This window comes from Parasteatoda tepidariorum, chromosome 11, assembly GCF_982258835.1.
Source record: "Parasteatoda tepidariorum strain Cologne lab strain chromosome 11, Ptep-v5.0, whole genome shotgun sequence".
NCBI classification, from domain to species: domain Eukaryota; kingdom Metazoa; phylum Arthropoda; class Arachnida; order Araneae; family Theridiidae; genus Parasteatoda; species Parasteatoda tepidariorum.
This window is the reverse complement of record NC_141765.1, coordinates 61,654,210-61,671,080: the sequence shown is the minus strand read 5'-3', so window position 1 is coordinate 61,671,080 and position 16,871 is coordinate 61,654,210. Positions and strand designations below refer to the sequence as shown.

The 16,871-nt window shown below is 29.0% G+C and overlaps 1 protein-coding gene across 1 annotated transcript in view; it reads left to right on the top strand.

The window, feature by feature from the left end:
- Positions 1-16,871, top strand: part of LOC107446646 (uncharacterized) — a 222,840-nt gene that overhangs the window by 106,038 nt on the left and 99,931 nt on the right. Inside the window, exon 4 of the mRNA XM_016061338.4 lies at positions 3,252-3,353. Coding sequence (XP_015916824.3) covers positions 3,252-3,353 — 102 coding nt within the window. The remainder of the gene's footprint in view (positions 1-3,251; positions 3,354-16,871) is intronic.

Below are 16,871 nucleotides of genomic sequence, written 5' to 3'. Positions count from 1 at the left end.
AGTTCCTATTCAAATTAAATAACTTTCTTGTTAACAGAATTACTGAAAATACCGGTTTCTTACACAGCACATTTAACTAAGGGGACATTTTTTCACCAATTCATTGTGTTGTTACTTATTTCGCTATTAATTGTGTTGTTACTTATTTCGCTTTTAATTGTAATCCCAGTCAATGTGATAAGTGGAGGCTTTGCAAATCACTGTTTTGACTGTGGTTAAAATCACCGAGCTAAAAGTTGGTGGTCTGATAGCTTTCACCATTTGTGCTTTAGTAGTATTTAAAAAACAAATTATCAAAGTTTTTAAACCATTTCTATAAACTATAGAGATAAATTAAAGCAGCGAAAAACATGTCAAGTTTTAAAGGTAAGAGTTCAGTATTGTTGAAAATTCATAATATTTTTCAGCTAATTTATTTACTCACAGTTTTTTTTTCAACTTTACTTATTTGCTGATTGCCCAGAAAGTTACTACAAATAAGTATAATTAACTAACTTAATTATATTTAAAGTTTCCGAATGATAAAAATCTCTCTTAAGAATAAACATGAATCTTTTGCTTGTTTATAGTTGACATTAATGAGTTTATGATAAAAAAACAACTATAGAAGGATCTATTTCTACTGTTCTCAGAAACTCGAAATTAGTAAAATATCCCTTCATTAACGTGTTTATTTTATAAAATATGGGATAGGGTTAAGAAAGTTCGCTACTATCAGAATGCTAATGAAATATAGTTTTGGTAATTCCTTCGAAGAGCAAATGAGTTATTAGAAAATTACATTTAGGAAAATTAAAATTTTTAATGACAGTCAGAGGCAGTTCTTTAATAATATTGATAATGTGCTAAAGTGTCTAGCACCAAATGAAGCAAATAAGTTTGAACAGTTTTGAAGATAATAATTATGTTACAATAATTTTATAATTATTTAGATAAATTCCCAGACAGTTTTTGTTCTTTAAAATCAATCATTTTAATAGGGTAGTGAAAAATTATAAGATTATTTAATTTTCCACTGCGAATAAATTACGCAAATGGCTTAAAACTATTGATAAACTGTTTCAAAATTAATTTTATTTATATAGCGTTTCATAGTTGTTAAAATTAATTATTTTAATTTTTTCAACACTTGTCGGTTGATATACATAATATTTTTTGTGTTTATTCTTCAGATTTTATTAAACATAAAAATCTATGGACTAAACAGTGCACCAAGTAGCTTGCAATATGCAAACATGTAATGTAACATTTAAAGTTTTTCTTATCATTTGTTAAAAAAGAAAGCATGCTAGCCTTGTCTTACTATAGAATGTAACTTTTTAATTCGATTTAAAAGTACAGTGTTATGAATTTTGGTGCGACATAAGCTCGTCAAAATTTGCGTATCTTTCGTATCTTGTCGAATGCCTCCTTTACACAAGCATTTTAAAGTAAATAATTTTATATGGTGAAACACGAAATTTGAGAGAAATCGGTTAAATAGTTCCTGAGAAATCAAATTTTAAATATAGGCCATTTTTTAAATTCAATACTTACTGTAAAATGATGTAAAAAATTGTTCAATTCTTTAAATTCTTCAAAAATTTTTCAATTCCTTAAAAAGTTTTCGAGACATAGCAAAATACGCAAAAAGTAAAATTAACATTAAAGGATTCCAAATTTTGGATCGCTCTCCTGACTAAACTATGAGGAACATTTTTCCCAGATTGCGGCTATATCCTAATATTTTGGAGGTCAAAAATCCGAATCCGTTGAAAAAAGATATGTTTATTCAGAGAAAGTGCGCTTTTGTGTCTGATTTTGTAACTTAAAATATCGTCTACACTAATTAATTAGCATATTTAAAGTCATCCGCTCGAACCTCGGTCAAAAGTTATTCACGATGGTCCGTTTTTTTTTTGGCGCGCTGTACATTACATCACAAATTTCTTTTATACGTATTACATAGAAAATACTACTACTTATGAAACAGAGAAATCTAGTAAAGGGGAAATTTTCTCCTTAAATTGGAATAAGAAATAGAAAGCTTTTAAAAATTGTATTTATTCTTTTGTTAAATTCTTTTATTTGCTATTTATTGCTTTGTTATTAAAAAAACTATAAATTCGAATTCGCGATTTACCCAGTGGATAAAGTTGAGCTCTTTCATAACCAAATTCTTTTCTACGTAAAGGCGACCCACCCCTAATGGAGGTATTCGAGAATATACAAAGGATTCCGAGTGCAAATATAGAAACTATACAAAAAAGAAAAGCTTATCGATTATCGAAGGCCGAGAGAGCAGTTAAGGAACATAAGTGGTGGCTAAATTTCATAAGTTGGCGTTATTTCATACATTAGCAATATTTCAAGGAACTACTACCATATCCTGACGGTAAAACACATTCTCTTTCTGTAAAATTAAGACACTGCAGATCCACTCAAGGCCAAACCCAACCAAATTAAAATCACAACCGTGATGCAAAAAAACAGTGTAACAGCTAGTTAGTGTAAATAATAGATTGATTGGTGGAAACTTGTGGTATAGCTTAAATGTCTACCGGATGACCTTCCTTCCAAATCCATTGATTTTTGAGGATTTATGACCAAATTAAATTTTAAGACGCGAATTCCTTTAATAATCTGAAAATGTGGAAAAGAAATTAGTTTTTAAAATGAAGTAATATTAACAGAAACACTAAGGGAGTCTTATTTTTAGATTCTCGTCAGAGGTAGACACACTTTATAGCTGCTACTGCGACAAGAATGTAAGTGCGTAGTTTATGTACAACAATGCATGTATATATGATATGCAGTACAGAGAAGTTCACCATGGCAAAAATTAAAAAGGTAGCTAAATTAACAAACAATATATATTTTTTTATTCAAGACTTAGCACTTCACTTTATAGATTCTCAAAAGAATAATTCACATTATAAAAATTGTGATTCGCAATTTATAATGATTAAAATTATACTGTAATTGAATTAACGAGTTTGAGTGTCTTACAAAACTTGGAGTTGTTTCTAATAGCCTCCTTTCAGCTTTACTTCCTCCGGCACTCAAATAGAGTTTGATACGTTTAGCCTTGTATTTCTCAGTCGTGACCCTTTAGATTTCTTTAGTTTTTTTCCCCTTAAGATAAATATTAATTGGATACCCTTAATGCGTATGTAAAATAATCATGAAATATGTATATTAAGGCAGGTGAATATAAAACACCCTGTATATTGTTTAATTCAATCATCTAAAATATTTTGTTTTATCTACAGCAAGGTCGAACAGCTCTGCATTATGCTGCTTTTTTACCGGATAGAGGAGAAATCTATCAATATCTTTTAGCTTTAGGAGCTGACGAGAGAGCGATGGATGTGGTAAATATTAAATATTTTAAATATAATATATTTACTTACACATAACATATTACACAATTTATTTAAAATGATAAACTATAATACCACTTAGTTTTAATAAGTGTAGTTTCTTGGTGGGGACAATGACACTGAAATCTTAATTTTCACTAAACATCAGCCTAAACAAACAAACAAACAAACAAACAATAATTTGGATTTGATTTTTCTTTCGGCCTATGATTTAGTCGGCAGACTTAACCATATGGCATTAAGCCGAACATTAAGCTGACGGACAGTCTTAACCATCTAATCATAAGTCAGCTAAAATAATGCAGCTAAATGTCTTAAAGCAAAATTAATGAAATTGCGTCTCATTTTAGTCAAGGCGAATTGGGTATATATGACACATTTGCAGAAAAGTAATATATTTAATTACTAATTTGATGTAATTAACTAAATTTCGTACTAAAAGGAATCGACATATTGTTATTAAACAGTAACTACAATAAAGATAAGTTATGCATATGACGCTTCAAACGGTATACCGTCATTAAAATTGGCTGTTATTATACTGTCAAATATAATTGACATAATTAGAATTACAACTTATTTTAGCAGTTAAATTTAGTTTAAAATTCCATAACAATCGTTGTGAAGGTTAATGGAATGATAGTTATAGAGTGATAACCAGGTTCTATAAGAGAAATTGAAATTTCTTTAAACGAAAAAAATATTTTCAGTAACGTTTTCTAATAATTAGTAACGTTTAAACATATGAAAAGGCTATATCTTCTTAAATAGTTTAAAATATGGGTCTTTCTCACGCGCCCGTCGTATTCTCAGAAAAAAACTTGACGACTCAGCAATCCTTGAACTATATTTTGTTAATTCTGAGAGAAATTTCGACAAAACACGCAATTTGAGAAGAAAAGTGAACTTTCAAATATATGACGAAAATGCTTCTTTAACTCAAAACCCCATCGTAGTGCATTTTGGGAAATTGTTAGTTAGAATGACTTAACTAGAATGAAATAAAATAACGTAGTAAATAGACTGTCTTGCATGGTAGTCAAGGAATTGGTCTCGTACCAGGAAGACCCCGGGTTCGAATCTCTCGTTGGGCATGAATGTAATTTATTTCTCTGTTCTATCTGTCCTTCTTGTACTGTAAGGAGGACATTGAAGTGATTATTTGGAAAGTTAGTTACTTTAGTCCTTGGGTGTTGCTTTTCTTTTTTTTTTTTAGCAAAAAATGGAATGACGAAGTTTTTTTAAAAAAATTTGACGAAATTCGTTTCGCTGAAGAAGTGACGATAGTTATTCTATAACTTTTACTAGAAATTCATTTGAAGCATATACTAGGAAACGGTTTTGTCATAAACAAAAAAAGTTTCGTGATATTTGAGTATTCATTTTTTACAGTGCGCCAATCTTCCAATTCTTCCAACTCTTCCGAATTTTCCGGAAGATTTTGTTTTTGAATTGAAAATGATAATAAAACTTTCACTTATTTATTTAATTCTTGGATTAATAAATAGAATTAACGTTTATTTTGATTACCACTACAGATGTATAGAACAATCGCATATATAAATGCGTGATAAAAGTACGTTGGTGTGATTTTGCTGTGGCAAAATATAAAAAAAATATATTTGTCTTTAATTGATTTGTCAATATACATTTTACTACCACTTCGGAAAATTATTTTCGATATAAATTATCTCATTTATAGTTTGAAAGCTATTAATTAGATTTCTATTTTGTTTATAAAAGATAAAAAAATGAAAAAAAATTAGAATTTTTTAATTGCATACATTAGACTAAAAATAATTTATAAGTTTTATGATTTGTATCAGACTACAAGGTATTATTTCTAGAAAGAAATACCTTAAAATGCTTTTTATATTTGAAGTTTTCTTTGTATATTTACACATTATTTGATTCCCCATGGATTATTTTTCTATGGAAAATAGAATATTACAGTATTTTTTTCTACAATCATTAAATACTTAACAAAACTGGGCATTTAATGAACGTTTTAAAAACTATTAAAATTTTACATAAAAAAAGTTTTAAAATATATAATTAGATAAAAAAATTCTATAAATTTAAAGATTGCAGGAAGTTTTAATTTTTTTGATGTTTTAAATTTTTTTGAAATTTCAAATTTTTCAGTCTTTGTTTAATTTTAAAAAAAAATTTAAGTCAGTATTTACATCGTTCAAAATAGTTTATTTTACTTTATTTATTGTTCTGAATGTAAATTTTGAGTTATAAATTTGGTAAGGCTAAAAAGAGGATTTGTTGGCAGATTCATATGTTTTTCATGTTACGCAAATATTTCTTATCTTCCTAAATTCAAATCATTTAAATTTATTTCAGTGTTGCGGAGTCAGAGTCGTAGAAAACTTGCAAATATCTTCAATCCGGTAGTTTATTAGTTCACTTAAGGTCGTGTTAGCAAACAAATTTCTTTCATCGTAGGAAAATTGTTCAGTCAAATATTTATATGAACAAAAATATTGCTCTTAGGAACATTATGACTTGAAAACATTATAACTCACAACAAATTAATTTGCTCTTAATAAATTAATTAACTAAAAAATGAAGTAATTAATTTTATTAACTTATCTAATTTACTTCTCTAAAGACTAAGATCTAATAACTGAGATTAAAATATAAAATGGGTATCTCGTAATGAGCACTCCTAATACACATTCTTAAAATCTTTATCAAAAGAGAAGTAACAAAAGTATACCCATTATGGTCGCAACTTAATGATTAAGCAAGAAAAAAAGCTCTATCGAAATATGAAAAGTACAATGGAGGAAGGTGTATGTAGCAAACATAAAAGCAGGTTTAGTTGGTTAGAACTTGAAGGCGTTTCTAATAATTCTCATTATTCAATCATCTTTCTGTTTCCTCATGCAATTAAACTTGCCTTATTGTTTGATATATATGCCTTCATCTGCTAGGATTTGTCACATTCTGATAGAGTTTCTTATCCATGCTTAAATATAAATTTGTTACTTCAAATGTGTAAGTCCCGCAGTGGACTGATCGTTAAGACGCGTTTCCCAGCAGATCACCGAAGTCAGTATCACTGGTTGCGGTCAGTGTGCGGGTGGGTGACCACTTGGATCAGTCTGCGTAGGGACCGAGGGTGTGCGCTATTGGTCCTCGTTAAACTGTTCTACCGTAAAGTGCTCGACTTCGCGGGCAGGTCGTCGGGCTACCGAAGCGGGGGTGCCATCCCCTCTGCAGAGGATCAAAATTGTGATGGCATGTCTTCGGATCATCCTCAGGGATGTTTCCCAGACCGTCGCCAATAGCCCATTGTGCAGCTCTAGTGCGACGTAAATGAACAAATCAACAAATCAATCAAATGCGTAAACTTCTTTGCTTTACTTTTTGACAGGGTATTGAAAAATTCATATTAATGCCGGTCTTTGTAGAACACCTTACTAAATATACTTTTATTCTAAGTATACATAAGCAAAATGGAGAAATTAACACTTATTAATTGTGTCTATACTTTCCTTGGAGTTGATTAAAATTTTTCAAGTGCATAAATTGGAATAGGAATCAAATATTCTTAATGTCCAGAGTCAGGAGCAACCATTTCAACGACCGCCCCCCCCCCGTCTTTGTTTTTATTGCATGTGAAAGTTAGTTATAATTTTTCTTCTTCCGAACAAAAAAATAATTTGGTTATTTTAACCATCTTTTTGAAGAAACTTTTATTCTCTGCCAAAAACTTGCTTATTAATTAGTAAAAAATAAATTTACATCTAAATACTATGGTGAGAAATAGTTATAAGTTTTCATTAAACGTATGTCCCTTTGGAAATACTTGTAGTTATTATTATTTGTTGCTTGGGGAAAAAAGTTATGATGTTTGTAATTGCCTTAACTAAGGTAACTCTTTTTTAAACGCTCATAAGCATTCTGTTGCTTAATGACTTCACTTCATAAATGATTTTTGCATGGAATATTTTAATTGTCGTTGGTTTTTTCTTAAGTCTGAGCAAAGTGCTCGAAAATTAATTTATTTACAAAACATGAACATGACATTTTGACAAACGAGACATAACATGTTCCGTTAAGATAATAAAGATTTCATAAGTTAAAAATTTTTTGAAAGGAAAATCTTTATTAGTGCAATTTTCTCAAGAAATTCGCAATCAAGAAATAACTGCGTATTATTTACTACGACAGCTGAAACAGTTATTGGGTTTTTGATGTTTATGAAGACAGTGTTATGAAACTCTAAATTAAGAGCGGAGAAAAATTAGTTTGCTTTTCTGTTTTCTTAACTTGTTTTGCCGTAGTTGCATTATGTCTGTTAGTTTAAGATAAGAGAATATATTTGAACGAATAAATATGTTAACAAAAATTTCTATTATTTAGCTTAAATCTCAAAGTCTCGAAATGTTAAAATATTTTCAAATTGCATACAGGGTCTTCTGAAAAAAAAACCTTAATTAGTAGTTATTTTAAAAATCGTTATAAAAATCGAAACAAAAAAAGTAAACACTGAGAGTCATAAATAAATATTTAACTGAGGAAAAAGCAAAATCTCTATCGAAAGCTGACCAATCACAGTAATGAAAAGCAGACTTAAAAAATAAATATAATAAAAACAGGTATGACTGCAGGTTAAAACTCGAACGTGTTTCTGATTATCGTCTTTTAACTTCGTTTTGTTTCATCCAACAAACGAACCTGTCTTGTTGTTTATTACATTCACTCTCTTGTTCTGTAATTTTTAAGATTTCTACAGCATTTCTATTTTGTCCTTAGTTGAATATTAATTTAAGACCCCCAATATGTATACTTTTTTCTCATTTTTTAAGTAATATCTAAAAATACATACTAAAGGTGGTCTTTGCAAAACATCCTGTATAATAAGCTATATTGTATTAATATACTTGATTATTCGATAAAATCAATTGCATATTTCGTTTTAGGTAAGAAAAATAAACTTAATCTCTCATAAATAATTTACTTTTTCGCACTATTGTTAGAAGTGACAAAAATAAAAAAATTTACAATATAATTTTTGCTTAAAATATTCTGCAAATCTTTACACAATGCAGTATTTGTAAAGATTTTTTAAATTCATGTACTGAATAAAATAAAATCAAAGATTTAAATCAAAGTCCTTTTTTTAATTTTCCCTTCCTTTCCTCTACTGTAATTTATCAAATTTCGATAGCGTTTTTTTTAGGTCAAATATTAATTTGTGACCTCCAGTGTATGTACTTTTTTGCTTTCCCTTTTCACTAGAATTCTAATAACACATACTAAAGGTTTATACACATTACGTATATTCATATTACATATTCTGTATATTTATATCCTATAAGAAAAACTTTAAAAATATATGAAAGTAAAGATTTTGGAAAATAGTTGATAACAAAATGTGTATTACAAAGTGAGTATTGGTGCATTATATCGCATTAAAAGTCAGATGTCAGAAATTGATACTGAAGATGCAGAGCAGCAAGGATAAAAATATTACCTAAATATTTGAGTTCGAATTTATAAAGTTTTTTAAAAACATTTTACGAGACTAACTATTATTTTATTCCATTCAATGTATATTTATTAAATATTTTAATTTAGAAACTATGGATATTATTCTGAACAATCAGAATATGAAGAAAGGTTTTATTTTTCATTTCTATAATCACCGAAATTTTCCAAACGGGGGAAATGAACCACTGACGTATGTCAGTGGTTCAATTTCCCCATAACACCAATAATAAATTTTCATGCGTGTTTTTCTTGATAGCTAGAAAAGTATTTGATCAATGTGAGTTAAAATTTCCACTGAAATGGTGTGATGAATGTTCGATAAATTATTGTTTTGGATACTTATAACATAATGGTACAGCCTTCTGCTATTTTTCAGCCTGAGCAATGACCTTTATTGATTGGCCAGAAAAGATTTTTTAACTATTATTTTTAGGTTCTTCTAAATGACTTCAGTTTTTGAACAAACCTAACATTCTTAACGGAAATCTTAGTAATATTTTATATTCGCTTTTGTTCTTTTTACCAATTTTTTTGGTGATACAAAGGTGAAATTTGTTGATAAAATTTTGTAACTACTCGCTAACTTTTATTCAAAATTCATTTGATACAGTTTGTTAAAACTACATTCGTACTCATTTTAAAATAAACAAGTTTGTGACAAAAATCTTTATTCGTTTCTTCGAAAACATTAAGAAACCTTGAAGAGAAGTTCTCGGAATAACGGTAGCTTAGTTGAAGAAAATTTTCCATTTCTTAAGGAGAATTACTTAACTTTATGTATTACTTTAAAACTGCTTTGAAATTTATGTGTCTTTTAACAAATAATACTTATTTGTTTTTCAAAGTTTATTTTATTTATTTATTTCTAAAATTAATTTGAAAAAATCTTTTGTGTTATCATGAATAAAATTAACTCGTGTAATAATGGAAAATTTCTGCACGGCAAAAGAATGGTTTCTCAAAATTGAGCAAAAATGAGTCAAAATAGTTCCAAAACAAATAATAGTGGGATTTGAAAACTCCATATGTTTAAAATTGAAGCTGTCTATGTTAATTTTTGAGAAAAGCGCATTATGAAGTTGAGATGAAGTAGAAATGCATGAAAGACACATTCGTTGGCTGTAGACAGGATTCGAACCAGAAGAGGTTCGTACTAGAATTTTCTAACCACCATAGTCAAGGCAGAGCTAGGAGGAATTATATAGTATCTGTCACAAGAGCGCATCATGAGATTCTGATTTCCAGTTTCAATGCTACAACGATTGCAATTTGGAAAATTGGTCCCGATAACTTAATCAAGAGATTGATAATTTTAATTTCCTTTTTTTACATATATTTCGCTTTTAATTTAAAAACATTTAAGCGAATGGAATGTATGTATTGATGAGTTATTGCGGTGGATACTCAATGCTTCCAAATTCGCCCTGGAATGTGTTGTACCACTATGGCGGTTAGAGCATCCTACCGCAAATCCGAAGGTCCTTGGCTCGAATCCCCTCGGCAGTATCTGTGTCCTACAATTCAGCTTCCATATTCAGTTTGCTGTTCAAATTTTAAATACGTATGGTTTTCGAATTCAACTGTTATTTATTTCGGAGTCAGTTTCTCACAATTTTACTCTTTTGTCCTTTTTTTAATATCATTTTTTGCAGTGTGCTAGCTTGTCTGTTAAAATTTCTATATTTAACTTGGAATTGAGGCTGAAACTTTAATGCTTCTGAGTTGAACCATATTATCGTATTTCTTAACTAGATTGCACGATATTATGCACGTACTTGATTGCACGATATTATAAATCGACTTGAACGGAAACATGATTCTATTTTCCTCCCTATTAAGCTCGCAGAATCAGATTTGCACCGAATTGTGTTTCAACGTTTTCTGAGATAATAAGCAAGGACTGATTTAGGAGAACGAATTAAAGGGATGTTCTCAGATCCATAAACTTTTGAAAAAGCACTGAAGTTTGATTCTGGGGAAGAACTGAAGCTCCCCTTCGCATCGATGGGTACCTATCTGGGAAATAAAAGTGGTGTTCAATATTGACCACATGTTGTTGTTTATATTGCAACTTGTCAATGCCAGCAAACCTGCTTGAGAAACCAAGTGAATTTAGGGCAGAGGGTGCGTTTTTTGTTTTTCACTGGCACCATCTATGGCCAAGAATATGACTTCAGCCATACACACACACAGGTCACAGACAGTTTTAGAAGGTGGATCCATTCATTCATCTCCAGACCCTAATTTTTACCTGAGCCGGAGAACGATCAATCTCCAATACAGTACCTCCAGAGGTATTGATTTGTTATAGGAACTTGGAGGACTTTGTGACCCATACAGACTTAACGTGAACAGATTTAATACAAAGGGTTTCTTCGGCCGGTGGGATTCGAACTTCCGATCTCACGAAAACGATTGAAACGTCCTACCAACCTGGCTGCCACGGCCACTGACCACATTGTCACCATAATTATGTTTGTCATGAAATAGTGAAGCCTTAAGACCCCCGGACTTACTATGGGTTGTTTTAAAAAAGCTTTAATTTTTTTTAAAAACTTTAACTGATGCCACAGAATTTCAAATTTTCGAGTAAAAACGAAGTACGAGGGAAATGAAACGCGGTGGGTGAAGTACGTATTTGTCTGAATGAACTAGGTTGTGGTAATTATTTCCTTGCTAAATATTTAGATATGATTAAACTCTCAATTTTGTGCTACATGATTGAACCCATCTTATGAGAAATACCCTATCCTACAATAATGAAAGAGACACTTTCAGTTTTTGACTTTTTTTAAATTTCTCAAGAAATAAGTAGATGATTAGTTTGTCACATTAGAGACGTTTAGTTAAACATAGTTAACGTTAAACGTTAACTATGTACGTAAACATAGCTAACGTTAACATATGAACGTAACTATGAACGTAAACATAGCTAACGTTAAACGTTAGTTTTAAACATAGCAAAAAACTTTAAAGTTTTCAGTGGCTTGAGTGGATATGTGCTTGAAACTTCTTAAATTTTTAAGGTATTCAAATCAGACTTAATTCATTAGTTGCTAAATATGACTGCAAAATGATGAAATTTTTTAAAATTTTTTTCACGCATTCGCAGTATTAATAAACTACTATAAATACTCATATCATGAAAAAATTTTAAGGAATTTTTTAAATTTTGAAACATTGATTTTGTTATTAATTTTAAATTGATACAAAAATTTTATCTAGTTTTATTAAATATTTTTAAAGTTATAGTAAATAAAAGTGAGACAAAAAAAACAGTTTTTTTTATAAAAATGTCTATATTGCTATAAATAATTAAGCTAAGTTTACAATATTTTATGCGATTATTGCAAATAACAACCAATGCTACTTCATGGGTTATTGCTTTCGAGGCAGAGTCAAAATTTATATTTTTTATAGATGATTTATTAACTTAAAAATTATTTTATTTTTAATTAAAAATAATATTTTTATTTGTGGAGAAGCGTCTGTCAATTTCATTAAGTAGATTTAAATTAATTTTATTTATATTTCGCAACTATAATTGTGATTAAAAAGCTTTTGTTCCATTAAACCTATGTGTGACTTAATGAAAAATGAGATTAACGTATTTGATATTTAACCGTTTATCAAGAGAATGTTTATTTTATGAAAATCTTGATTTATTGCATTTATATCTTGATATATTGCAGTATTTCTTTAGATATGTATCTTGTAAGACACATTTTATGAAAATATAATTATTATAGTATTGCATAATCTTTTTACCAAATTAGTATTTTGTGAGTCATATTTTATGAAAGTATAATTATTTAGCATTATATTTTTCTTATGAAATTTATAATTAATAAATCATTTTTAAATGAATATGTAATTACTATGGCAATATTATTCTGTCAAATTTATTTCTTGCAAGACATATTTTTGTAAGACAAATTTATTTTTTGTAAGACATATTTTACAAAAAATGCAACTATCATAACTTAATTCACCACATCATTCCTTGTTTATCGTATTTAAATTTTTTAATTTTTAGAAAATAGAGTTTTAATACAGTGTTTTAAAAGAAACATGCTTTAGCGTTAATTGTTTTATCTAAACTATCAAACAAAACTACCTTTAATAAATTATTAAATGCAAGTTTCTTTAATATATTAAAATGAATTCACAAATAAGAGTATCAACTTGCCACTTAGAAATTAATTATATTACTAAATTGATTAGGATTATATTACTAATAATTAATTAAGTATCCTCGTTTAATTCTGAACTTTCTAATTAAGCTTTATAAAATTCGATTAGTATGCATTAAATAAAGTTTAAACTGCTGAAAATCTAGAACGTACAAACTTAATATTGAGGGAGTAATTATTAAGAAAAAAGTACTTAAACAGAATTTATGCTAAAATTTCAATACTTAATTCCGTTGGGATTTAATTTATTTCACGCAAAATTTTATTTTCAAAATGTTTTAAAATATCACATAAACTTACTTGTACATAATCAGAAAAAAATATTTTTTCTCCTTAAGACATCAAATAACAATTTTAATGTGACGGAAAATATTTTAATTTTCAAAAATTGTTTTACACAGAAAAAAAGAATGGTCAAAACTACCAGAATATGGTAAAATTTGATTCTGGCTCTAAGGGAACACTAAAAAGTTCGGTAATTTTTAAAGAAGCGCTTTGGTAATGATTTAGGTAAAAACAGCAATAAAATTTGGTTTTATAATATGTGATGAAATTTGGTAAAATTTGTAATTTTTTCATGATTCCAAAGAGCATCGCATAAAAACCATTTACTCTTGGTTCAATTTACTTTTCAGTTTTCTATTTTTTCTAAATGCGTAATAAGAAGAACTGTAATTTTGAAAACCAGGATTTTCGGTAAACCTTTAACATGTGAAAGGGAAAATTATCAAATGAATGGTTTAAATATCGCATAATATGGTTTTATTATCCAAAATTATGTTTTTATTTTACCAGAAGTGTGATTGCTATACAGTATGGTAATTATATAAAGCTTTTATTCTTCACAAAAAATATATAATTTCAGCATTTGAAATAAGAAAAAAAATTGAATTGCATTATTTCAGACCAATGTAATAATCCAAAGAATTAGTAATAGCCAGATGGGCTTAGTCACAGAAAGGTAGGCATTTTAAAATATTTTCTAAATTTTTATTTATAATATTTTACATTTTTAAAAAAGATAATTTTTAGTCAACCGGTGATAAAACGTGGAATGAGGAATCAAAACTCGAGTTTTAAAAGCTTATTATGAGGTAGTAGATGAAAAGCATGAACTAAAAAGAATTAATTATAATTATTTAAAAATATTTGATTCCTAGTGTGTTTTTTATCCTAAAAGGGATTCATTAAAAACTCGAAAACTTTATAAACTAAAAATACACTGCCGGTGGTATAGTTTTTTTTTGTTTAATCATAATTAACTTTCTCTAATATTCTTTCGGTCTAATGTACATTTAAATGATTTTTAAACTCGTAGGTTTCAATTCTTATCTCACTGTTTTCGAATCATTAATGATGATAGCAATATTTTGCCATGAAATTTCACGATAGGTTTATTGATATTGCTTTACATTCTAGCTTTCGTGAATTAAAATTTGCTTTGCCATGGAATTTTAGCCATGGATTTATTTTATCCCAAATGAAGAGTAAAGAAACCTCCAGTAAAAAAAAAAAAAGAATTTTGGTTGTCATATGGTTAGTTTAGACACTGTGGAGTGCCCCGCTGTCATTCGTAGTCTTCTTTTAAATCCTTCGCTATCATTTTATTTTATACTTTATTACCGTCGTTGAACAACCGACCCAATTTTAGGTTTACGACTACTAATGTTCAACTCAGAAGCCTTGTAATTTTGAATCAATCTAGAAGACAAGGAAACTCCTGAATCAGTGCTCCCAGAGGTATGATTTGTTATGGGAGCATGGAGGACTTTGTGACTCGACAGATTTAACGTGCATCAATCACCTTTTACTGAACGAGGATTCATCGATCTGTGGGGATCGAACCCACGATCTCTTGGACATGGATCCAGTGCCGTACCAACCAGGCTATCCCGGCCCACTTCGCTATCATTTGTGGAAAATAACAAGTCAAGTACAGTTTGAAAATCTTAATAACTTTTAGTCTTATAACTGGATAATCCAGGTTTCAGAAATGTTGATGATTTATTTTCAATTGTCCATTATTCTATTCTAGGGTAATATAAACAAGTAATCATATATTCTTTAAAACTATTAGTAGTCAAAAATCTTTAAAACTATGGATTTTTAAAACTATGGAACTGCATCAGAATAAAAATTAATCTTCAATTCAATATGCATAAAAATTTTTAAACAAGAATTCTGAAAATGTCTCTTAGATTGTAGCCGCAAGGTCAAGCCCGTCAGGACAGATCAGTTCATCAAGAAATCAAAAATGCTAGTGTGACATATTTACCTTAGAATAGTTTTCGCCAAGGAAAGTTAAGGAATCTATTAATTGTTTTGATTTGCTGCCAAGGCTCTTTTTCTCAGCATCACGCTTTCAAATGAGTTGGCGTAGAAAAAAAAAATGCGAGAAATAACAACTAGTTTTAATAAAATCAAAGCATCTATCTACCATGCAGCGGTTTTCGTATTCTATGCTAATGTGTAAGGCAGATGTAGAGGGAATCTCAAAAAGAGGATTTCATTCATCACTTAATTCACGTTTGTGGTATAAAAAGATTACCGATTATATTAGTGATTTTCATTTATTAAGAAATGACTAAATAAGTTGATAATTTAGTTTTTAAATATTGGAAAATATGTTATGCAGATTTTTGCATGACAATAATCGTATAGTTTGAATGTATTTTAAATCGGAGTCAAAGTCAGACTACAGAAATTTCATGTTTAAGGAGAACAATGAACTCTTAGAATGAAATTTGGCGAAAGGCACATTCCGAAGCCTTAGTCGGAATTCTTATGCCAAATGTGAAATAGGCGATAACAGAAAGGTTTGGGGACAAGGCTAAGAATTATTATGTTTTATTTGTCAATAAAAACTTAAATTTTAAGCTAAGTCGTTCTCCGCTTTAAATAAACCGCGAACGGTTTAGTCATTGAATCACAGAATACTTGTATTTTCTTTATATTTTAATAATTAAAATAGTTTTTTCACGTCACTTACTAAGATTTTTTTTCTACCAGCAAAATAGACTAATTAATACTTTTATGCGATCAAAAACTAAACTTTAAAAAAAAAAAAACTCAAGATTTTTTATTGCATGAGAAAATGGGTGGCTGTCACAGGACACCCTATATATTTAAAATTATATCATAAAAATAAGTTTTTGTAAGTGTAACATCGTAAGGCTACTAATAAAAGTTATAAAAATCTTTAATTAATCAATATGTTTGAAAATTTCCATAAATGCACATTATTATCATTGCTTCTATTCCATGCAGAGTTTTCTAAATAAAATATTTTTCTTTTAAAAAATGGTAATAAATTGAGCAATTGTTCTTAAAAAATAATCAGTGCGTATCGTTTAATTAAGGGAAATTTAAAATGCAATGTAAAATCCTAAGTGATTACAATGATAATATAAATGATGTTAAATTAGTAAGAATTGACGAAATACACTGTTAGACATTTCTAGAAAAAAAATGGTTAAAGAAATTTATTTAATTGTTATTTTACTATATTCAATCAAAACAGTCAAATAACCATAAATAAGATGGTATTCAAACTGTTAATTGTGAGAAAAAACCGTTTATTAACTGCTTTCACCGATTACGGTGAACCGACCAGAATTTTATCGCACCAACCAACTAGGCCCAACAAATGAAGCCATTTAGTGTCTCGCTGGTGTGCACATATTATAGTTAAGAGGGCTAATCTGTTAATGTCATGGCCGGCAGAACGGGGGTACGAACCCCAACGATGACACCACAAAATATTCCTCCATTCCCTTCAACACACGAAGAGTTTCAACTGTTTTGC